This window comes from Tasmannia lanceolata, unplaced genomic scaffold (assembly GCF_043159265.1).
Source record: "Tasmannia lanceolata isolate RefF3 unplaced genomic scaffold, GAP_Taslan_0.1 ptg000037l, whole genome shotgun sequence".
In the NCBI taxonomy this organism is placed as follows: Eukaryota; Viridiplantae; Streptophyta; class Magnoliopsida; order Canellales; family Winteraceae; genus Tasmannia; species Tasmannia lanceolata.
Window position 1 is genome coordinate 3,581,446 of NW_027518714.1, and position 25,599 is coordinate 3,607,044.

General features: G+C 39.0%; 1 protein-coding gene across 2 annotated transcripts; it reads left to right on the plus strand.

Annotated features, from left to right (window-relative positions):
* Nucleotides 1-10,798: 10,798 nt before the first annotated feature.
* On the plus strand, nucleotides 10,799-23,623 carry LOC143860583 (uncharacterized). 2 transcript variants are annotated; one of them, XM_077371292.1, is made up of 6 exons: nucleotides 10,801-10,964; nucleotides 11,320-11,581; nucleotides 11,694-14,097; nucleotides 20,397-20,457; nucleotides 20,556-20,779; nucleotides 23,151-23,623. In XM_077371292.1, the coding sequence occupies exons 2-6, from the start codon at nucleotides 11,467-11,469 to the stop codon at nucleotides 23,203-23,205; spliced, it is 2,859 nt and encodes a 952-aa protein (XP_077227407.1). In that variant the 5' UTR covers nucleotides 10,801-10,964; nucleotides 11,320-11,466; the 3' UTR covers nucleotides 23,206-23,623. The 2 variants fall into 2 exon arrangements, with proteins under 2 accessions (XP_077227406.1, XP_077227407.1); XM_077371291.1 differs by having other exon boundaries at nucleotides 10,799-11,581.
* The last annotated feature ends 1,976 nt before the right edge of the window (nucleotides 23,624-25,599 follow it).

The window sequence follows — 25,599 nt, forward strand, 5'->3', positions numbered from 1 at the left end:
CCTTCCTAACTTAGGACAACTGACCCTAACCTATCAAAAAAAAAAAAAAACTGACCCTAAGACTTACGAAATCCCAACCATCCATCATTGTTTAGTATTAAATACATAAAAAATTGGGGAAACAATTTCATATATAGGCCTAAAAATACTCCTAGCTAGAATTTTAGAAGCACAAAACCAAGTGGAGACAAGTGAACATAAACTCTTACCTAACCTGAACTCATGTGTAGAGTCAATTAAAATTCTTCTAGAATAACTGGATTACAGATGGACATGGCTAGGGCTCACTTCTAACTTCATCATGCCTATGATTTAGGTCCCTGCTTGGATTGATATTGGCCGCTTGGCCCCCTTCCATGTCATAGATTTTGTATATGAGGGGGCCCATGATCTTCACCATTCTTCCCTAATTAAAGAGAATTCACCCTCGAATTAATCTTCTTCCCTAATTAAAGAGAATTCACCCTCGAATTAATCTTCTTTCAATCCAAGTATGGGCTAATTCCTTACTAGAGTGTATTCAAAATATCTACCTAAGATTAGAAAATCCAAGAAGAGAAATGTTCAATAGATTCAGATAGCCTGCTAGAGTCTAGTAAGTAGACACACGTGACAGTACACCCAATCATAGCTATAATGCCGTACAAACTTCCCGAGGGCTGCTGAAGCTCATGAGGAGATACCGTCTGTGATCCATGGATCTCCGATCGGGAAATCGTATCCAATCTCCGTGGCTAGTTTGCGCTCTTTGGATTTTTCAAACTTAGCGAACTGATATCTGAGTAGCTGAAGGAAGGGAAATCAACCGAGAGCTATTTGGATTAATATCATTGATTGCTATATGGATTTTAATATCTTCCTCATACAAATCATTAAAAAATCTTCCTCGTACTGTCATACATTACTGATCTGCATCTTAATTATGATCCAACTCGATCTCGATCTCGATCATGAATTCTAACTCGATCGACATCCTTCTTTTCTAGGTCAACCTCTTTGAATTAGGAATGAAACCCCATATTTTCCCCATCATTTGCTGTAAACATCATAGCTTGATCTCTGACAAGTTCTAGCAAGCCTACTTGAATCTTTCTTCATGAATACTTCAAACAAATTATTTATCGAAAGAATATTGCGTTCCGCCATTCTCTCACATTATCATTAAAATGTGTAAGCATTCTTGTTTCTATGATGAACACTATAGGGACAGACTGCTGTAGCATTCCTAATAATCCATGGGCCTCCATCTTTGTTTATTACCGACGGAAAACACTAACAAAACGGGATTTCATTTGGAAAATAAAGAAGAAAGTGAAACTGACCAACGATCCGGTCATTTCCATTGTTTTTTTGCATTTCATGGGGACTTGAGCTCACCTTTTTAATTTTTTTGCACATTTGTCACAGCATGGGATTTCATCTTTATTTTCGAAACAAAATCCCATTTTGCTAGCAGCCCTCATTACTGATTGTTCACAGCCTTAAATATCAGTCGAGGAGCATGCTGGTTGAAGGATTCTACTATTGTTTTCACACTTATTTCCAACAGAAGTCTTTAAACGTTTATAAAAATCTCAAAACATTCTCAGAACGTGTGTAAAAACATATTCCCAATGCAGCTTAACGTAGCAAAACCCATAAAAATTAGTGGTCCCATCTAACCTCTGACTACATTTAATTAGATAATTAGGTTTGTCTTGTTAGCATGATTTGTTTGAAATTTGGGTACCAACGATAGCCTGGAAGGTGAACATGGTTCAATTATAGGTCAGGCCCACAATGTAATAACAGTACTACACGATTGGTACCTTTGGGATCAGTCCTCCATAGAAAATGTATATGTAGTCGAGGTGACCCGCATAGTTCCTGGTCTGTGATCTTCATAGAAAATGTATATGTAGTCGAGTTGACCCACATAGTCCTGGTCCCATTCCTAGCCCACAATTTGTTAGGCAGGACAATTGTAAGAGCAAATCAAATCAAGGCATGACAATTGTGAAAGCAAATTAAGTCGAGAGGCAAATTTGCCGGTGCCACTACCAATTTCCTCCTCTGCCTGTTAGTCAATGGAAAAGAAGAAAGGATATTTCCACCCTCATTTTATTATTGTCATTTCTTGGAAAGTCGAACAAAAGGGGGTTAAATTTCAATCATTTTTATGCTATGTTGGATTGCAGGAAAAACATTTCTTGGGGAAGGGGAAATTTTTTTCATTTCCACAGATTAGAGGGAAATGATATGGGTATTGCTTCGTTTTAGATTGTACAACCGATTGTAGGCCTAGAGTGATTGCTATATTTTGAGTCCAATAATTGGTTTAGGGCCCACAATCTATTGCTTCTATTTAGATTGTACAACCGATTGTAGGCCTAGAGCGATCGCTTTATTTTGAGTCCAATAATTGGTTTAGGGCCCACAATCGGATTGTGGGCCTAGACCTATTGTTTAAATTTGAGTCCAATAATTGGTTTGGGGCCCAAATCAAGCCTCCCAGCCACTTCTTGTATGCGTTTCTCGGGCAGCCACAGAGGCTCACTTTTCAACAGATTTTGTCTTATTCATGAGGTGGCTGCACTCTTGTACAACAGATGGCCACGAAATGCCTTCTGCAGTGGTCCCTAGCAAATCCCTTCCCTTTAAATAGAACTACTTTTGAGAATTTTATGTAAGGCCTGTTTGGATACCAACAAGATTTAGATTTGGATTTAGTTGATATTTGGAACTAGATCAGTTCCTTAGATTTCCAAATCAGCTACAACAGTGCAAAAAATTCCGATGTTCAAATCTGTTCTGCGAGACATTATTTGGAAATCAATATTTCCTTCACCATCGCTGCTCCTCAACGTTGCTCCGGCAGCAGCAAGACATCCCCCCCTCTCTTCCGCTCTCTCTTTCTCTCTCTTAAAGCATGATCATGAGGATGATTGATGTGTTTTGTATCCAAATCAAAATACAAATGCATGAGGTATCCAAACGGGCCCTTAATAGATTTGACAATTGGTTAAAATTAGACCTGGCAAAAGCGACCCGTGCCCGCGGGTCGACCCGACCGACCCGCAAATTTGCGGGCACGGGTCTGAGTTTTAGTGACCCGTCAAAACTAACCCGCGAGTGACCCAACCCGCAAAAACACGGGTCGGGTCAACCCGCGGGCACCCGCTTTTTTAAGGGTGGTGATTTTGTTATGCTAATCTAGTTAGATGGCTTTTTTTTCTAATGCCAAGGATGGTGATTTTGTCATGCTAATCTATTTTTTAAGGGTTTGATGCCTGAATAGGTTATGGCTAGCACCATAGGTTGATCCCAACCCTCCGATTTGAATGTTAGAGGGTTGATCACTTGATCCTAACCCTCTATAGATCGGAGGGTTAGGATCAACCTATTGAAATGATTTTTGGGGCAACACCTATTTAGCCTGTGGGCCATCTAATGGACGGTTTGGATCATCCCACGGTGCCGGCCATACCACCCTCATCAAAATCCAGTGATAACATTTCCCAAAATAAGCAATTGTTTGAATTTGAGGGTGACCCGTAGGTTGACCCGGCCCACCCGCGGGCCGCCTGGGTCACCTAAATTCTGACCCGCAAAAATGCAGGTCATTTCCTCACCCGACCCGTGTGACCCGCACCCGCATCACCCGCGGGTTGACCCGGCCGACCCACCCGTTTGCCAGGTCTAGTTAAAATGGTATAAAATAGGTGGTTCATCCCCATCATCTTATAAAAACATTGTGGTGCAGATTTTTTTTAATTTAACAAAAGGTTAGTAGAGCCGAATCAGTAAGCAATGATTAAGTACATGAACGGTGTATGGCCGAGAGCTGATTGGCCTAGTAGACTCTAAGAAAGATCTAGCATACTATTGGGGAAAACAAACATAAAAATCTATTTTTCAAGGTCACATGAAAATCTCCATCTTTGAGACCTAAGCAGCAATGGCCAGTTCATAAGGCTACACCAATTCAACAGGCTTCTCTTCCCATTCCCATCTCGGTAGTGCTCTACTCAATTAGGGTTGCAACTTTGGCCAGGAACCCGACCTGAAAATGTCATGGGTCGGTCTTAGAATGGGTGGATTTTAGGTTTTGAAAACCCGGGTGAATCTCGGGTACGATCGGGTTTAAAGTGGAAAAACCCAACCCGCAAGGGCACGCAAAAAACCAATGAGTGTGGCCTTTCATTTGACTTTTGCAAAGCCCCTGACTTTTTACATCTTCTATATATATATATATATATATGAGAAAACGGTTCCTACACACATGTGTAGATAAGTTATCTACACACTAGCTTAAAATACAGTGGGGGCCACATTATTTGGGTGATCCAAACCATTCATTTTTAAGGCCCTCTCATAGATAGAGTGTCCACAAAAAATCAGATCCATAGGATCATCCTAACCATTCGAACTTTGGAGGCAAAAAATGAACTAATTTGTGAAGGTTTAAAGACATCCATTTTACCTCCACAAATCGTAGGGTTGGGATGATCCTATGGATCTGATTTTTTGTAGACACCCTATCTATGTGAGGGCCTTTAAAATAGATGGCTTGGATCACCCAAACAATGTGGGCCCCCACTGTATTTTAAGCTAGTGTGTAGAGAACTCTCTACACATATGTGTAGGAACCGTTTCCTCATATGAGAAAACGGTTCCTACACCCATGTGTAGATAAGTTATCTACACACTAGCTTAAAATACAGTGGGGGCCACATTATTTGAGTGATCCAAACCATTCATTTTTAAAGCGCTCACATACATAGGGTGTCGACAAAAAATCAGATCCATAGGATCATCCTAACCATTCGAACTGTGGAGGCAAAAAATGGACTAATTTGTGAAGGTTTAAAGACATCCATTTTACCTCCACAAATCGTAGGGTTGGGATGATCGTATGGATCTGATTTTTTGTAGACACCCTATCTATGTGAGGGCCTTTAAAATGGATGGCTTGGATCACCCAAACAATGTGGGCCCCCACTGTATTTTAAGCTAGTGTGTAGAGAACTCTCTACACATATGTGTATGAACCGTTTTCTCTCTCTCTCTCTCTTTCTCTCTATATATATATATATATATATATATATGGTATGCTAAACTCAAGGGTGCCAATGTAGCAAGTGGATGCGCCTTTTCCCTGGTCCCACTAAAGTGCATTGAAGATATTTTAAGGCTACTGATATTGGCTCAACAATGTTTTAATAATTGCACAAACTTAGCTTGTCTTTTCCTTTTTAAATGGCTTCTAAGAGCTTTTTTGAAAAATGAAATAACTTTTTTTTATTTTTATGGGTAGGCTGGGGAAATGAAATAACTTTTGACAGCTGTTTAAATGAAAAAGGACAAAACGAGTTAGTGAAATTATTAAACCACGGTAGTGCCAATATCAGAGAGAAATTAGAGGCTGAATTCGTCTGGGCGTGGTTTGTGTGTAGCAACATGGCTTTCATGTGTTTTTTTGTCCTCATCAAAATACAGCTGTGTGCTGATAACATTTCTCTCAAGTCTCAACAACCAACATACCATCTGACGTGGAATGCTCCCAACTCAGGACTTGCATTGGGAGTCTCGGACTCACTGTACGGAGCCCCCCTTTCCTCGGGATTCTGGAAAAAGACAAAAAGAACCGAATCGAGTTCCGCGCTACTTTATCATTCCATTCTCTATTTTTAACTGACCAGAACACCCTTTTTACTTTGTCCTCCTATGGTATTTGAATGACGAAAATACCCTTTGCTTTTTCTTTTACATGCAGGAGACCGACCACGTGGTTGCAAAAATCGTTCTCTGTTTATCTACAGAAAAATCTACTGCGCCAGCATAAGTCTGGTCTTTTCTCCCTGTTCCCAGATGTAGCTTTACTTTGGATACGCATGAATCAATCGAGACCGTTCAATTGACATAGCATGATCTTTAACCTTCTGATCAAACAACATGATATTGGACGGTCAATAAAGACAACAACCTGCTTTCATACCCCCTCTGTTTCGGTATCTACACCCTGATTTACTTTGTAAGCTTTGACTACGTTGATGGGAATTGTAGTAGAGACCATAAAAAGAAGAAACAATTGGGTGCAAATATAGATATTCGTAAGAGTATTGTTGCCATCTTTTTTCATGGATAGTACAATCCATGAGACGTCAATCGGGACAGCATTATCGACAATGTATTCGATCAACGATGTGACACAGATATCAATTAGCAAGAATAATAGCATATGCATAGGAGTACCGTGTATAACTCGAGAAAGGGAAGTATTGCGTGGTGCCACTCTATCTGAAAAAGAAAGGCCTCTATGGCTCTATCCAAGCCACAAAATATAGGACCTACGTGTACATTTTTTTTTTTAAATTTGTTCTTATTTGCAAGATGTTAGGCCTAAAATCGATAACAGATATGACAGTGACGTAAGAGCCGAGCTGGATGACTCGAGGAGCCGAAGTGAAGGAAATGAGTCTTGTAAAACTGAGTTCTGCCGCGTTCTGCACAGAAGCAAACGAGGTCAGAGTGACCAACCGGAGTGTTCCTCCGGACAGGCCCTTCGACACTCAAGTCAGTATGAGCAAGAGTGCGGAGCTAGTTTTTAGAGTGGTGGGTAAGAAGTTATTACCTTCTTTATGAGCTTCGAAAGCCCTTTTATAGAGGAAAAATGGGGTAGTTAGGGAGTTAATGCTCCAAGACAGGTGCCGACCAGCTATAGGTTCAAACTCACCTACTCTGCCGTAATTACCAAACTACCCCTGCTAATGCGGGGTTTACGGTGGGCCCCCTCGAGACACATGTCGGCAGCTAATAGGCTGGTCTGTGATAGGCCCTCCCCGAGACACGTGTCGGCAGCTAATAGGCTAGTCTTTTTACACCCAATCACAAGATATGGACCACCAAGAGTATCTAGCTTTGGTGGTCGACAGCAACCATGATCTAGTGCAAACCTGTAGTTGGTAATTTGAGATCATTGATCTGATGGGCGATATAGGGCGCGCGACTCGGTGGATTTAGGTATGATGCTAAATAAAATCTCATCTGTATGATACGTGCAAAAATCATCTGCTTAAAGGGATTTTCAGAATGTATTTTTCATTGATCAAAGATCATGAATCATGTCACTAAGGTCTCTTTGAAAGACCTAACTATATAATTTCTATAGCAATTGCATATTTAATTTCAAAACCACATGCATATAATATGAGAGAACGCTTCGTAGCACGTCATATTCCAATGATAAAAGCCAATTTTGGGTCTTACATCTACCAAAGAAGAGCATGTATATGATGACATCAAGACCGTTGATCTTGATCCGGATGAGTCAATGTTTTAGCTTTACTTGAGTCCAAAACTGCTTTGTAGGACTTACTGGGATATTTTGGTCATTTCATGGGAAAAGGAGGGTATTTCTGTGATTCAATTTTGTCTCTGCACTCAACCCCGTGTCTAGAGCTGGAGAAAGTACTTGGTAACGCGGCGGTGGGACCCACTCGACTGCGAATCATTTATGTAAGTATGAGATACGCATTCCCGACCTTCTTTTCAGAACCGCCAAAACCAGGCTTTATCAGAAAAGCAAAATCGCCGATTTTTTTAAAGGACAACGATTCCTCGTTTACACACCAGTACACCACCAATACGATACGACCTTCTCCGCCTCAAAATGTATTTCTATTGGGCGACGATTTTTCAAGACTGCTAAACTGAAGGGCGCCACACAGGATGTTCCAGGTCACAACAGCATTATAAGGGCTCTGAAAAATGCAAAATTAAAGAAGATCCTAATAAGACATGGTGACGTGGATCCAATGGGGACGCACTTGCATCTGGTTTTTAAAAGGTCATTCTTTAGTTTAGCATTCCTCTTATATATTTGGGCCTCTCTTTCCAGGAATTTCACGGTGTATTCTTTACCTTAATCACACACACATATACAAAGAGACAATCTCACTGAATAAGGCAATCTTATTTGTTTAGTTGGATTGAGACAATCTCACCACTTGTTTTTCACTTCAGATAACGGGGAAAAGATTGAGAATAGTGTTTGGCAAATCTAACCCATGCTACTAGTTTCTGAAAATTCTGACTCCTAAGTGGTAGTTGGTTGTTATTTACGATGAATTCTATGTTTGGTTGCGTGGGGGTGGCTGGGAAAGTAATATAATTAGAAGTCAAAAGGGAGTTGACAAGCATTTTATTTCTCTAGAAGAATAGTGGAATAGTAGTAAGTAGTGTTTAGTTACATAGCAGTTTTCTCGAAGAGTAGTCGGGGTGTCATTACCAAAAATTAGAGAGTAAAGAGAGAGAGAGAGAGAAGAGAGAAAGATAGAGAGAGAAAGATATCATTTTTAATGATGCATCAAGTTATTTGTTCTCCCGATTATTAGGAAGATTAAGAGACTTATAAGTGATAGAGGAGGTGAATATGAATCATTAGAATTTACTGAATTTGTTAAGTCATTAAGAATTATGCATGAAAGAACCGTTCCTTACTCAAATGGGGTTGCAGAAAGGAAATATAACACTAGTGAAACTTACAAATGCTTTACTCCTAAGTTCAAGAGCCCTTTCTAACTTATGGGGAGAAACAATTCTAACTTCCTGCTATGTTCTTAATTGAAGTCCTATAAAACTAAAGTCTCGCCTCTTGAACTATGGAAGAATAGGAAACCCAATGTAAGTTACTTCAGGATTTGGGGATGTTTAACTTACGTAAAACTTTCAGATATTAAGAAACCAAAACTAGGAAGTAGAGCCATAGAGTGTGCCTTTATGGGGTACTCACTTACAAGCAAAACATATAGATTTTTAGACCTTAATAGCAACATAATAGTAGAATCAGTGGATGCTGAATTTTTTGAAGACAAGTTTCTATTTAAATCTAGACATAATGGAGGTCTCCGTGTCTATTGGAGATAGTGGGGGTACCAAATCTAGGTTAAAGGCAAATACTAAAGTTGAAATTGAAGGGAGCATGTTCCCTTTTGGCTGCTTTTTAAGCCCCCTAGTTGTACTCCTTTTTCCATTAATGATATCTGGTCGAGGTCTTGCCTAACCCCATCTTACCTACTACCAAAAAAAAAAAAAAAAAGAGAGAGAAAGATAGAAAAGGCAAGACCTTTTGCACCATTCTTCTACCAAAATTTTATTGTGGTTAAAATTTGGTTGGTAGATGTGTAGAGGGCACATAAATGTCACATGGGGCACTAAGTGTCCAAAAAAATAATAATGATGTCTACAACATGTTAGTGAATCAAATGGAATTTGAATGCAATATTGGCAACCAAACAAGAAATAACATTTGATATTCCACCAGTCTCCTATATTTCTCCTACGGTTTTGGCAACCAGACAGGGTGACAACCATACATGGAATGGCGTTTGATATTCCACCAATCTCCAATATTTCTCCTATAGTTCTCGCAACCAAATAGGGCAGCGATGCGGAGTCACTTAACTCAATTCTTCTCCCCCCCCATTTCACACCGAAACAACCGAGAATGAGAAGCGTTGAGCAACGTAACTCAATTCTCTATTTCTCCTACAGTTCTCGCAACCAAATAGGGCAGCGATGCGGAGTCACGTAACTCAATTCTTCTCCCCCCATTTCACACCGAAACAACGGAGAATGAGAAGCGTTGAGTAACGTAACTCAATTCTCGTCCGCCCATTTCACACCGAAACAACCGAGAATGAGAATGAGAAGAGTTGAAGAACACACCCTAAATGTCCGATTCAATAAAAAGGTTGAAGTGACTGCTTTGGGCTTTATGTTAGAAGAATGTTATGGTAGGAGTATATTTGTAAATTTACACTATAATAGATGGCGGTAATTTGGATGGACAGGGTTACGTCAGCACCTAATTGTAACAATCTACATCATGTGTCCATTCGTCAGACTAGCTAGGAGTTAAGACGTTAGGGAGACGGCTGATGGAGTTGATGCTAATATTGAATTTTGCTTCCCGCAGTGGGGACAGTTGATGTTGTGGAAAATTATGGAGTCACCCACGTCGTTGTGATCCCATGCAAAAGATAGGACTACAAGAATCGACCATTTATTTTGGGAAGTGATAAATCTACTTGGGACAGCCACCTCTGGTGTATCTAGGGACCTGATTACTACGTACACTGGAGCTAGCTGTTCCATGTAAAGAAAGGGGACAAATTTCCAACTTTAAACAGGGCACGATAGATCGAGACCATAGGATTGTCTGATTGAGGCGTTCTCTACGGCATTTGTCCGGAGAAATGGATCTGATCATATACCCGGCACAAGCAACCCAAAACATAGCAGTTAGGAGCCTAGTAGCCATTGTCTTTTTATCATCTTTCCAAGATAAATCTATAATCTATACTAACCACGTTTCTTTCCATTGTCATTCCATTTGTGGGGCAAAAACAATGGGCAGATTTGTGGATAAACAGTATCTGTCCATTTTCTCACCCCCAAATGGACACCCTAAGATGATCCAATGGAGCTGAGTTTTGGTACACATCCCATCCATGATGAGGCCTTTCAAATGAATGCTTAGATCACTCAAAAAAGGTGGGCCTACTCTTGTTTCCACCACTCGAGCGCAGCAACTGTTTACCCATTGCATTTTCTTGTATTTTAATTTTAGTTCTTTAAAAGTTTGAGTAAGTTAAAGATATCTACACTCCAATTTTCTAGAAGAAGAAAATTTCGTAAACGTGTGGGAGAAGAATTTTTCCAATTAAAAAAGTCAAATTAATAAGAATAATGATATAGTAACCGAATTAATAAAAGTCCAACTCTAACAGGAAAATGATATATTCTCCCCGTTTCTTCCCCGCGCCATCCTAAATTCCTAATACAGCAATACACTAGAAGAGGGTGGCCCGGGGAAGAAAAGGAGGCGAATATATGACTTCTCCTCAAAAATAAGTGCAGCCCTATATGGCTATATCTACGCGTTTGGCGATTATTTCATCTTAACTCGCCGATTACCTATGGTATGTGAAAAGGGGGTTCTGCTAAATTGCTAATCGACTCTTCTTCAAAAGCTCGTTTCTCGTTCTTTCTCTTTTCTCTTTTTCTTTCTCTATCTTTTTCCTTTATCTTTCTTGGGAAACCGATTCGACTTTTTCTTGTCAAGCTTTTATCTTTTATCGGCAAATCTCAGTTTCAAAACCTCTCTCTCTCTCTCTCTCTCATTTCAGTGCAAGAAGGAGAAGCAACGATTTGAGGAAAATGGAGTAAAACTCGGTCTTTGTTTTTTCTTTCTTTCTGAAACTCCTAAAAATGCGAGAATGATAACTGTTGATGAATTTTTTGGGGTTTTTTCATGTGTTGGGGTTTTAATTGCAGCATTTTGATGGAGTTTCAGAGATTTCTATTCTCTTCTTCATAGGAATGTCACTCTTTTAGGGTTTCTCTCTGCTCCATCTTTATCAGAAGTTGTGTTTCCATAAAAAAGAGTCCTTTTTTTAGCTGGAGAGTTATTTTCCTCTAAAAATGGCGGAAGGGGCTAAAGTTCGAGTAGTTCGTTGCCCTAAATGCGAAAATCTTCTCCCAGAGCTTCCTGATTTTCCACTCTATCGATGTGGTGGCTGCGATGCGACTCTGCAAGGTATGCAAGCTTTGCTCATCTGTTTTTCTTTAATTTTTCCTTTTTTTTTTTTTTCCCTTTTTTACTTTAGATTTTATTTCCTTCTTTGAAATTAGGGTTTCTTTGATTACAGTGAAAAAACATTTACTTGGAACGAAGTCTGTTTCCTCGGAAAAATCTGATGAAGAAAGGGGTGGAGATTGTGAGAATTCAACGAAATCTCCTGATAAAAGGGGAATTGTTTTGAAGGAAACTTCGGAGACTGATCGAGAGAGCGAAAGTATTGAATTTAGGAAAAGGGATAGAGTCTTGCCGGGAAAAAAACTGAATTCGAGTAGTAGTTCGTCTTCTAGAACTGAAAATCGGAATATTTCCAATGATTCTAATGTTGGCAGAGAGTTTGAACCCAATAGCTCGCTGTATGGTGGTAAATATAGGCGTTCTTCGAAAGCCCCGGTCGAGAACTGGGTCGTTTCGAACAATCTGGACTCAAGTTCAGATGAACTGATGAGAAAGAACACGGAAAAAGATGCACGAATGAATGCCCATATTGAAAATTTTAGTGGAACTTGTCAATTCCGACAAACAGCTAACTGGGAGGCCGCAGAGAGATGTGAAACGTCGGCATTTCGGAAAATACCGAGGGCTATAGTTGAGGGTGTGCAGTTCGCTCGCTATCCCGACGAAGGTACGTCAAACAACCTTGATTCTGCCTATGGCAATGGCAAGCAGATTAAGGATCAGGACCCAGATACGTCTGTTAGAGTTGAGTATCTTGAACAAGATCGAGCGGAGCTTCTGAGGAAGATAGATGAGCTGAGGGATCAGCTTAGTCGATCTTGTGATGTATCAGAAAACACGAAGGAAAGGGTTTCTGTTAATAGAAGGTTAGTGCCCCCAAATTCTTATGATGGTCATGATACTTGGCTTCCCGAAAGCTCGTCTGCTCCAATTAGGGCTTCGTCTAAGCTGTATCCACCTGATAACCGTTTTCGCAGGCCATCTTACTTGAACAACGAACCCGTTCCTGTGATGAATAGGTATGATATGGATATGCGGAACGGTTATCCTCCAAATAATGCTCAGAATAAGAATCTTGGTTACATGGAGCCATTTGGGTCTCAAATGCTCAAGAAAGCCCCCCACCCATATCGTCGATATCCACAAAGACCATCAGGGGATCACCTCTCTGGGAACTACATGGAAATTGATCCAGATCCCCTTGTTTCATACCCACATAATGCATTTTATGATCTTCCTCCTTGTTCGTGTTTGAATTGTCACAACAAACACTGGCAAGTGCCTGCGCAAGTTCCACCTTCTGTTATCTGCAACCAACATTTACCTCATGCTGGAACGAATCACATGTTCTATAATCACGATGGTCCTGGTACATTTGGCCCAGTTGCTTACAACCATAGAGCTGGTAATGCTCCGATGCGGTCTCGTGAACCACCTCCCCTTGCAAGGAAACCATGCGACCTCGATTCAGATATGGGTGGTTTTAGGAGGTCGCTTCCACAGAGGGCCATGCGTGTAAAGGGAAATGGACGCACTTGCCAACCCATATCCGGTGGTGCACCATTTATAACATGCTATAACTGCTTTGAATTGCTACAATTACCTTCGAATATTTTGTCTATAAAGGAGAATCGGCATAAGCTACGTTGTGGGGCATGCTCTAAGGTAATCACATTTATCATTGAGGGCAAAAGGCTTATTGTTTCTGTTCCTACAAAACCCAAACATCTACAATCGGAGGTCAGTAATGATTCTGGTGATGTGAAGAATGAGGAATTATTCTCTCATGGCAACATGGATGAACGAATTATAAACACTTATTCCAAAGATCACGATGATTCGAATTATAACATCCAATCCACGGGTACAGAGCCTGTCTCATCTGCTCCGTTTCCTATCGCCGGTCATTGTGTGATCGGAAAAGAAAACATGCCAAACATAAGCGCGTCTGAGAAAAATCAGGGGCTTTCTCTGTCATTCAGTTCTCCCGAGAATGAGGAATGCCCTGAAAGCATGGTCATTCAGAGAAATATGTCCAATTCCATGGAGCTGCCCTTGAATTCAGATGTAATTCCTCCAGTGCAGGGTTCACCTTGTCATGAGCATTACGGAGACTCTCCAACCAATCTCGTGGCGAGCAAGTTTGGAAATGGAAACAGGAGTAAACACTCAGATCAGGAAAAGATGGTTTCCAAAAGTGGCACTTCTAGACAGAACTCAGTGAAAGATGCATCAGTGGCAACTGAGGTGGAAGTCTCATACAATGACTACGCAAATTCGGCTATGTCCCAAGATTCTGGAGAGGTGAGCAAAGAAGAAAATCGGTCTAGGTTCAGCAAAAGGGGTGACTCATTTTTCGCTGGATTGATTAAGAAGAGCTTTAGAGACTTGGGTAGATCTAATCAACCGTTGGAAGATGCCAAAACTAATGTTTCAATTAATGGCCAGCCTATACCAGACCGTTTGGTTAAGAAGGCTGAAAAGCTAGCCGGACCAATCCTTCCTGGACAGTATTGGTAAGATCCTGTTCACATAAACTATATTCATTATTTTGAATCTTCTACATATGTAAGTTATAGTGCTATACAATTTGTTGATCTTACAATTTATTTGCTGACCTTACTAGCTTAGTTAAGTGAAATGAGTCTATTTGATGCATATGAACGAAATTTTATCCCCTATAAGCATCTCCTAACTTTTTAATGTCTGGGAAGTTGGATGATAATGTCAATAATGTTTTCTTTAAGTCTTACTATTCATTTATGTAACATCATCACTATGAACTGATGCATTGATTTTCATGTCGAAATGTGTAACTGTCATTTTTATTTTAAATTATTCTTGATTTTAGAAGAGGAGTTCATGCTTTACTTGTTTACTTCATCTGCTGGGAATAAAATGGTAGCCACATAAAACTCTCAGGAAGGAGATGGCATTTCTTTGTTTAATATTTTTTTTTTAAATTATGTTATTTTAGTCTAGAAATGCTAAAACATCTGGACCCTAAGTATCAAACCTGCACAAGTGCTTCATTGTGGACGTAAGTGTAAGAAGGAAAAAAAGGATAAACATGAAAATTCTGAACATTGGTTTAGTTGTTATGCTATGTAGCAGTTTTAGGTATTTTTTTATCTTCCCTATCTTGTAACTTGAAACTGTTCTTCTTTCCTTTTCTGTTAGCATGAATTTGTACACTATTTGTATTGCAGGGACTAAACTGAAAAATTTGATTCCACAGGCATGAACTTGTGCTCAGTATCTATCATTTTAAAAAAATAAATTGTGCTCAGTATCCATGTTGTGCATACTAATTTAAAGCCAGATACAGGATAAAGATGAAATGTAGTGATTGGTAAAACGTCATGAGGACACATGTTGTTTAGAACACAGTTTAAAAATTTCGAGTCCATCATCGACTTGCCCGCAAGTCTCTTTTACCTTGCTCAAGTTCTCTTTCGAGTCCAAGTTTGGTCCTACCAAGTTAGTTAAAAACTCATTTGACTCGCCTGAGTTAATAAAAAAGTTGGTAATATCTATCATTGTCTCACCCAAATTGGCTCCTTTTTACCTTGGCTGTGTTCTCGTCCGAGTCCGACTTTGTAAATACTGGTTTAAGGGACACATATAAAAATGTCTTCTTATTATTTCTGATAAACCTGCAGCGTTGAGAATCTGCTTTGGTCAACACAGAGTAAATTTTCTAGATAAGTTGTACCATCCATGTAGAGAGCAGTCAGAGTGGATGACTGATGGGCTGACATCATCTTCGAAGACATGGACAGATATTATTCCTCAAATGAAGCCATGGTTTTAAAGTGCCGATTTATTGGTCATTTCAGCCAATACTTTTAAATGAAGATACAAGCTGATAAATCTGAGAAATCGGCCATAACCATCCTATTTGGTTATCTCCATTGTGGTTGGCTTCTCTGGGTACGCATTCGCAAGTTCCAATTTTTATTGACCTATAAACTTTTTGCGTATAAAGCCTTGTATCTCGTGTCATCTGTTGGCCAATACCAAGATAAACAGAGATATTGGCCAATATAAAAACAATGGACACAGTGTATATTTTGGAACTGTTTGTCTTTGAGTTTGTTACATCACCAAGAATTCAAGTCAAAGAACCAGCCTAGAGTGCTCCTGGGTGCCAAATAGGGTTTGAAATGGAATTGATCATTTTTTAGTTCACAGCCATGAGCAATGAGTAAATTTTCTCTTAGACAATTATGCTTCGAACCCGTATTAGAAATTTGTCACATTTTGGTTGATTCATACTTGTCGTAGGACTTATGTAGAAGGATAGTTTCTTCAAGGTCTCTCTTTTCTTTAGGCTTATGAGAACTTTTTGGGAACTTTAATAACCATTGACGTGTTTTAATAATAAAAGAGGAGAATTCAGTGCAGTTATTAAGCATGGTAGTGCCAATAGCAGTAGCCTAATTTTTTTGCTTACTAGAAGAGAAGAGTGTTGTTCTATCTGTATTTCTTAAGAGGAAACGACATTTAGAAAGATGATATACATTTGGAGAGTAATGATCCGAGAACAATCATCACAATTTTAATGGTACTTAGGTCTAATCGATTGCCCAATCGATCACATGTATTGACTGTGCTGTTTCTCAAACATAATAGGTCACCTAGCTGACAATGGATACATAGGCCAGAATTACCTAGAAATGAACTTGGAGAAGACTTTAGAAACTTTGTCCATGGATCAGGTATTGGATTTGTGAACTGATTATAAGAAACGTTCACTTTTTGTAATGAAAGGAGCTCACCCAATGGAGTTAGAATTCCCTTCAATTGTTTGAGAAGACATTGAGTGGAGAAGTTCCAGCAGGAATTTGGAATATCAAAACCCTTCAGAGTCTTCTTCTTTATACAAACAATCACTCAAGGCAACTACCTATTGATATACTTGACCTCATGCAGTTGAGAAACTTTACTCTGTTTAATACCCATTTTTCAGGAGTCATTCCCCAAGGTTTGGGCATTAACAGTAGTTTATAGGTGATAGACTTCATCAATAATAGTTTCATCGGTGATATCCCACCGAATCTCTGCTCCGGGAAACATTTGAGGATTTTAAATTTGGGTCTTAATCACCTTCAAGTACCGTACCTTTGGATATCGGAAACTGTGGGAGTTTGCAAATGTTGATGTTCAGTAATAATAACCTCACTGGTCTTCTCCCGAATTTTGTCAAAAAAATCCAATCTTTTATATAAGGACATCAATGGAAATAATATCAATGGGTCCATTCCATCTAGCTCGGGAAACCGTGCAAATGTCACTTTGATTAACTTGTCGAGGAACAGGCTCATAGGCCTTATACCTCAATAGATTGGAAATCTAGTTAATATGCAGGTTTTGCATTTGTCTTCCAACAAGTTACATGGTTGGAACCGCCTTCACAGTTTTCCCTTTGCAATAGCTTATTCTTACTGGATTTAGGTTTCGATTGAAAAAGCGATGTTAAGTTTGTTAGACTCGTAGGAATTGAACCATTGAATGAATTGAAACCTAAATCCAATAAGAATAATCAATTGCAATGGGAAAATTGTGAAGGTAACCGACCATGTAACTTGTTGGAAGACAAATTCAAAATCTGCAGATTAACTAGATTCCTAATCTCTTGAGGTATAAGGTCAGTAAGCTTATTCCTTGACAAGTTAATCAAAGTGACATTTGCACAGTTTCCCAAGATAGATGGAATTGACTTATTGATATTATTTCCACTGATGTCCATATACAAAAGATTGAATTTTTTGACAAAATTCGGGAGGAGACCGGTGAGGTTATTATTACTGAGCATCAACCTTTGCAGACTCCCACACTTTCCGATGTCCAAAGGTATAGTACCTTGAAGGTGATTAAGACTCAAATTTAAAATCCTCAAATGTTTCCCGGAGCAGAGATTCGGTGGGATCTCAACGATGAAACTATTATTGATGAAGTCTATCACCTCTAAACTACTGTTAATGTCCAAATCTTAGGGTATGACTCCTGAAAAATGGTTATTAAAAAGAGTAAAGTTTTTCAACTGCATGAGGTCAAGTATATCAATAGGTAGTTGCCTTGAGAGATTGTTTGTATAAAGAAGAAGACTCTGAAGGGTTTTGATATTCCTAATTCCTGCTGGAACTTCTCCACTCAATATCTTCTCAAACAATTGAAGGGAATTCTAACTCCATTGGGTGAGCTCATTCCATTACAAAAAGTGATCGTTTCTTATAATCAGTTCACAAATCCAATACCTGATCCACGGACAAAATTTCAAAATTCTTCTCCAAGTTCATTTCTGGATAATTCTGGCCTAGGTATCCATTGTCAGCCAGGTGACCTGTTATGCTTGTAAAACATCATAATCAGTACATGTGATCGATTGGGCAATCAAGGAGACCTAAGTACCACTAAAATTGTGATGATTGGTCTCGGATCATTACTCCAAATGTATATCATCTTTCTAACTGTTGTTTCCTCTTAAGAAATACCCATAGAACAACATTTTTCTCTTTTTATTTATCTCTTCCATTTTCTACCACTTTGATAACTGAAAACCCAACTCCCCAAAACACTTTCATAGTCAATTACCTCATAAACTCATGTGGGTTTTCGAGGGACAAAGCAATCGACACCTCCATAGGCTTCACCCACAAACTCCCTAGAAAAACCAGAATTCCTCAAAAAGAGCGGTTTGACAATACCCTCATCAAAAATCTCATTTCCCGTCGACCAATATTTCTCTCATCCAATGTTGACAAAACCCTAAAAGCTAGCCGTTAGAGGGAGGGTGCCCACTCCTTTATAACCCATTCCCATCCATTCCACTTATCCGATGTGGGACTATTTGCATCTTAGGTTTTGGCTTACACAATTTAGAAGGCCTAGTGCTATCAAAGTTCTTTTGTCAACTATTGCATAATCCTTCTTTCAAGATATAGCATGTGTTTTTATAACCTGTATTATCATCTATGAATCAACATTTCCTACCTGTTGAACTAATGTTCATACATGTGACATGTTAAGAAAACTAAAGTTCTTGCTCAAGTCTCAAGAAGTTTTTTGTTTCTGTGGAAACATGAGGGTTTGTCTTTTTGTCTTCCAAAAAATTAGGGCTCGTCTTTTCTTTAAGGCTAGATGACTTGGAGTGTCTGTCTTATAATGATTACTCTCGTAATCCAAGGGTACCTTCACTTAAATGTTGTGGCCCCGTTCTTGCATTCCACAACGTCCATTTTTTTTTTATAAATATTAATAACTCGTGGCCTCACTATGTAACATATTCTGGTAATCTTTGCTATCTGTCTATCAAGATGTAGCCTATGTTGCACCTTGAATCTATAGTTTATTTATTGCTCTTTCTTCTAATTGTGGTCTTCATTAATGCCATATTTCGAGTTCCTTGTTGTCTTGATTCCATGATTACTCTCGTAATCCAAGGGTGCCTTCACTTAAATGTTGTGGCCCCGTTCTTGCAATCCACAACGTCCATATTTTTTTTTATAAATACTAATAACTCGTGGCCTCACTATGTAACATATTCTGGTAATCTTTGCTATCTGTCTATCAAGATGTAGCCTATGTTGCACCTTGAATCTATAGTCTATTGATTGCTCTTTCTTCTGATTGTGGTCTTCATTAATGCCATATTTCGAGTTCCTTGTCGTCTTGATTCCATGATTACTCTCGTAATCCAAGGGTACCTTCACTTAAATGTTGAGGCCCCGTTCTTGCAATCCACAACGTCCATTTTTTTTTTATAAATACTAATAACTTGTGGCCTCACTATGTAACATATTCTGGTAATCTTTGCTATCTGTCTATCAAGATGTAGCCTATGTTGCACCTTGAATATATAGTCTATTGATTGCTCTTTCTTCTGATTGTGGTCTTCATTAATGCCATATTTCGAGTTCCTTGTCGTCTTGATTCCATGATTACTCTCATAATCCAAGGGTACCTTCACTTAAATGTTGTGGCCCCGTTCTTGCAATCCACAACGTCCATTTTTTTATTATAAATACTAATAACTCGTGGCCTCACTATGTAACATATTCTGGTAATCTTTGCTATCTGTCTATCAAGATGTAGCCTATGTTGCACCTTGAATCTATAGTCTATTGATTGCTCTTTCTTCTGATTGTGGTCTTCATTAATGCCATATTTCGAGTTCCTTGTCGTCTTGATTCCATGATTACTCTCGTAATCCAAGGGTACCTTCACTTAAATGTTGTGGCCCCGTTCTTGCAATCCACAACGTCCATTTTTTTTTTTATAAATACTAATAACTCGTGGCCTCACTATGTAACATATTCTGGTAATCTTTGCTATCTGTCTATCAAGATGTAGCTTATGTTGCACCTTGAATCTATAGTCTATTGATTGCTCTTTCTTCTGATTGTGGTCTTCATTAATGCCATATTTCGAGTTCCTTGTCGTCTTGATTCCGCATTTCAAGTTGACTAGAAACTAATTTGAGATTCTTCAAGAAAAGTCCTATGTTGTTGATTATATTGAAAATCACTTGTGAAAACACAGAAATAGTGAATACATAGACCTTTTGATTTCCTGAAAATTAATTTGTAAGATGTGCCACAAATCGATAGTTGAATTTTCAATAACAGTTACTTTATCTAACATCAGTGGCGTATATTTCTCAAATAGTTCTTTGTGAGATGCAACACATATCATATAAATCTGTCCGTTTGTGTTCCTTTATCTGAAGAAGCTCATATACAGATGCACATACCGTTCTTCTGTCTAAGTTATTTATGTTCTTAACTCGTGTTTCTTTATATGCCTCAACCAGGTACGATTGCCGAGCTGGATTCTGGGGTGTCATGGGCCAGCAGTGTATTGGCATAATTCCTGTAAGAGCCACCAAATTTGAACATAGATTAGGAATCTCCTTTTGTTGATAAAATTTATCTCAGTGAAAATATATGAAACAATCTTACATGTCTTGCAGCCATCTATTGAAGAATTCAATTATCCCATGCCCAAGAATTGTGCTGGTGGAAATACTGGTATTTTTGTTAATGGGAGGGAGCTTCATCCGAAAGATTTTGAGTTACTTGCTTCTAGAGGACTCCCGACGAGCAGTGACATGTCTTACATTATTGATATATCTGGGAGAGTTGTGGATGAGGCCACTGGTGAAGAGCTAGTTAGTCTTGGCAAACTCGCCCCGACGTAAGTCCTAATTTCTTTGCTATGATTACCTGATGTTTCTTTTGTAGCATGTAAAAATGCATCACAAATCAATTATTACTTGCATCAACAAGTTTTTTTGTTTTCTCTTATTCTGCTGGTATGTTCTTAATGTTCGGTCACCACTCATGTTAGATATATACAGTTTGACTTGTAGAATGTGATTCTTAGTGTGCCTTTCTTCAGATCAATGTAAGCATATATTAGAGGACAACCATACAAGAAAACCCAAAAACAAGTCCGCAAAATGCTGGACATCTTCTTTTTTTTTGAAAATTTGTACTTTTTCTCTTCAGATCAATGTAAGCAAAATGATGGAAATCTGAGGTTGATGCCCCTCTATAAAGTATGAACATAAGGAATTGGAGTCTCCCTTATCTGAGATAAAATCTCAGAAGTTTCATTGAGTGCATAAGATTATGTAGAACTATTTATCACCCTCAACAACATAAGGAAGATCTATATAATATGGGATTTGCTAGCGTCCATCGCAGAAGGCATTTCACGGATGGTCTGTTGCATCTGACAGCAGCCACCTCGTGAATGGAGACAAAATCTGCTGAAAAGTGAGCCTGTGTGACTGCTGTCAGATTGAACAGACCATCCGCGAAATGCCTTCTGCGAAGGACGCTAGCAAATCCCATATATATAATATTGATTAGTTCTAAAGCCCCTTCCTGTATCATCCATCATCACCTCAGTCCCACCGACCGGTCTCAGTAGAACATAAGGGGCACCGTTGACTTTCATGAGTTATTATGCCATAGTACCCGATGAACTGGGCCACTCCTACTACTTCTGTCAATGCTAATCTTTAGGCACCCCAAAAAGAATCCCCCCTCAAATACTCTCCCAGCTGTCCAAAATATCATAAACAGTTAACTTTGTAAACAAAAGTTACTCATCTCATATATGAAAAAGAAGAGGAATTACTCATCTCTCAGTATCCATGATTGTACCTTTAAATCCTCCGATGATTAATTGTACCTCTCTTCCTTGGGAAAAACAAGTTAGATGGGGAGGATCCCCTTGAAGGGTACACTAATTATTGGCAGCAAAGTTTATGTCCAGATCACTGGAAGGATCTTGTCTCTAATGAGACAAAGCCCAGTTATTTTGGACTTGTCCGATAAGCTACCAGTTGGCTTTACTGTTCAAATGGGAGAATTCTTTACCAGCTGTCTTGAAACTTGCACCAAAAGACTGAAGGCTAAGGGATTTGCATGTAGGTCATGATACTAAAACTAGTCTTCTATTTCTTCTTTAGAAGAACTCTGTAAGTTGAAGAATCAGACTCCTAACCAGCAATCAAATTATGTGACTGCCTACAACTTGAGGCTCAAATAATTTTAATCATCAGGATTGAACCAATATGCTCCCATGATTGTCTCGGTAATGGTTTCGGTTTTCTAATAAATTCTCACCATTTAAAAAAAAAAGGAAGATTTGAACCAATATGCTTACTATGATGAGTTATTTGTCACTGTCCAAGATGATGGTACTGTTGTGAGAAGACTAAAGTTGTAATGTGCACTATAAATTGGAGAGAGTAATGTTAAACTACTGTTTGTATTCATAAGTTCCTTGTGTTTAATTTGGTTAATTGGGAATATTATATATTTTGCAGAATTATTTGCTTGTCATAATCTAGTTGGCTTTCTGGAAACTGGACAATAGATGGGGTGGGTTCTTGGTGTTATTTGATTGTCAGTGTCACAAATCTGACATCTTTTAAGACCACTGACCTTACTACTCGTCTTTTCAATGCCTCTGTTATTGTTAGAAGCTTCCATCTTTACTTCGTAGATTTGGTCTCCTTGTCCTTTCATGTTTTCGTAAGAAATGTTGTGTTATCCTATCTTTTGCTTGTGACTATATGTTCTTCCTTCACTGGTTACAGTGGGGTCTGCAGATGCTCTTAATGTAAATGATTTCAACTGTGTATGAGTGTTTGTGTCACTCTTTGCTTCACTGGTGGGCCATCCATGTGGACCAGCAGTTTGAAAGGAGATGGAAACCGGACTATTTAAGTAATGGATAAACGTACTTTTGTGCAATTACAATTCAGGCTTTGGAAAACAACTCAAATGAACAATCAGAGTTTCTGTTTTTTTTTTCATGGTGCATTCAAAATTTCTGTTGAACAGTCCATTTTGGTTATGATACTCGGAACTAATATCAATCCCATATGCTGGTATCATGGTGGTATCTTTACATTCTATGTGGCTCGCTTTCTAAGGATTCATTGGAAATCCATATGGTTTTGAAATAACACTTTCATTCCCAGTTTTGTGCCAGCACTTCCAAGTAGTCCATATGCTGACATCTTGACGCACTGTTTGCATTTGAGCAGAGTTGTGAAAGTAAAACATGGGTTCGGCATGCGGGTTCCAAGAGCTGTGACATAAAATTAAGGTATTGTGGATCGAAATTGATGCCGTTGGAAGTGTTCACAACGGCTTTAGCCACGCTTCAACTGTCACTAGCACAACATATAACTTCTTGAAGCCTCAGATTTCATGGAGTTGGAATGGGTAATTTTGCTAATCTTCTTGGAATGACACTGTTGCATCAATTCATTCAAAGGCTTCCAGAGAAATCTTCCCAATCACATTCAATATGGGTGAGGCCGTCCTGTATACCTGGTATGTTCCAGTGGCATAAATCTGTTTATTTGTTATGTTGGAAGTAATATCTTTGTGATAATTCAATATCAAATTGTCCTTTGCTTCTGGTGGCTTCACAATATTTGTATAAGCGTGTCTGTAAATTTTCCTTAATTTGGTATCCCCATATTGTAATATGGAGCTCAGTCTTTGGCATGCATTGATGGGTTTAACTAACACCTCCGAGAACATAAAAATGATCAAAGAGCTTATACGAGGCTAATACGCATGAGGGAATTTGTATCTTCCCGAGATGCCTAGGCACTGCCTTATAATACTGATTATTAACGGAAATTTGAGTCTAATAATCAGTTTTGCACTCACAATCGGTTCTCAAAATCTAAAACAAACAGGGCCTAAGAGTATGTTTGTTAGGTATGAGCTGCCCCACATCATTGCTTCTCATTGCAGGCTCTTGTAATAGGTAATGATAAATCCGCCCTCCCTTTTTACCGTCTGCTTTCCCTTTACCCATTTTAACTTGATTTAGATGGTCTTCTGCCTAAAAAAATAAATAATAACTTGTAGGATCTAGGGGTGGACATGGTTCGGTTCGGTTTTGGGTTAAACCTAGAACCGAACCATATATAATCGGTTCCCTGAAATTGGAACCAGAACCAAACCATATACGTTTGGAACAGAACTAGAACCATATGTAATCGGTTCGGTTCTGGGTTTACCCAACTTTCACCAAAATTTCCATGTGAACTACAAACCGGCACAAGCTTAAATCCTTTATACAATCTACTGATGGATGTGACTTTCAAAACAGAAAACATGTTGGAGAAATCGCATATATTAAATTTGATTATCAAATGGAAAAAATAACATTTAATGTCACCAACCAAATCCCCAAACCCAAAAAAATCATAGATCAAGCAAAAGCCCCAAAATTCAAACAACATTTAAATCCCTTAACCCCAACAAATCATTGTATTTTGTTACCCAGGAAAAAACAATCTCCAAAAACATTCAAATCCCCCAACCCCAGCCAGGAAAAATATCAAACCCTTTTCCCCAAGTTGCAACCCTACAAAAGATCTTAAATAGTAAAGGCTTACCTGAATTGGATGAAGGTTTTGATGGGAAAGGTGGTCGGATCTGTGATTAGGGTGAAGAAATCGCCGGAATTAGTGACTGTGATTGGAGATAGATGATGGTAGTGGGCCTGGTGGTGGCTGGTGGGTTAGGTATAGGTGAAGGAGATGAAGAAGATCTTTTGTTTTGGGAACTAGGGTTTCCACACTACGGTAAGGGAGGTGGAGGAGGTGGAGGTGGTCGGAGCTTGAAGATGGTTCCCTCAAAACCCAAAAGAGGTTGAAGAGACGGCGATATTTTTTTCGTTTTGGGGAACTAGGGTTTCCTCAGTACGTTTTATTTTTTAAGAAGTCACGAATTTAGATTAAAAGTTAAAGCTTCCAAAACGTTACAGGTGGGTGAATTTATCCGATTGGGGTTTGGGCAATTTAAAAGCCAAAACTTCAAAGGTGGGTGAATTTATCTTTTGTAGGGTTGCAACTCGGTTCTCGGTTCCGGGATCCCAAACCCAGAACCGAACCGAACCGAACCAAACCAAATTGGCCGGTTCGGTTCGGTTCCCCGGTTTGAACCAGAACCATGTCCACCCCTAGTAGGATCCCATGTACTGACTTATTTTATGATCCAGCCCCACGCATATGTTGACACTGAGAGTAGTCGTTGCAGCAATAATGAAGTCGATAAGGTGATATGAGACGCCCACACTGTATTAAGCAAGAAGGCTTCTCTCTCTCTCTCTAATAAGACGAAGTTGTTCGACCCCATTAGATTGGCTCCATTGGATGAGCTCTGTGACTCAAACAAGGAGATTTGAGTCTTTTTTAACTATCTGTTCAAAAGGAAATAAGCCTGGAATTAACACCCACCTGTTTTTGTCCCTCTTTTATGTAGAATTATTTTCATTGGTGTCAAAATCTTTAGCAGAATGGGCGACAAGAACCCAAAAACGAGTGGCAATACTATTTCCCAAAATAAAATCAGGAAACAGTATTGAATCATTTGGTGGAAGTTTCTCTTGCAGTTTGATTTTCTATACAATTATCTAGGTTTTTTTCCTATTACAAACCTGTCTTTTTCTACTTTATTAATGAAAAATGT

Excerpts from the sequence above, each read along its gene's own strand:
- LOC143860583 (XM_077371291.1), top strand. The coding sequence starts at position 11,467 with ATGGCGGAAGGGGCTAAAGTTCGAGTAGTTCGTTGCCCTAAATGCGAA. Across the intron at positions 11,582-11,693 it reads CTGCGATGCGACTCTGCAAG|TGAAAAAACATTTACTTGGA; the intron begins GTATGCAAGCTT and ends CTTTGATTACAG. Across the intron at positions 14,098-20,396 it reads ATCCTTCCTGGACAGTATTG|GTACGATTGCCGAGCTGGAT; the intron begins GTAAGATCCTGT and ends TGCCTCAACCAG.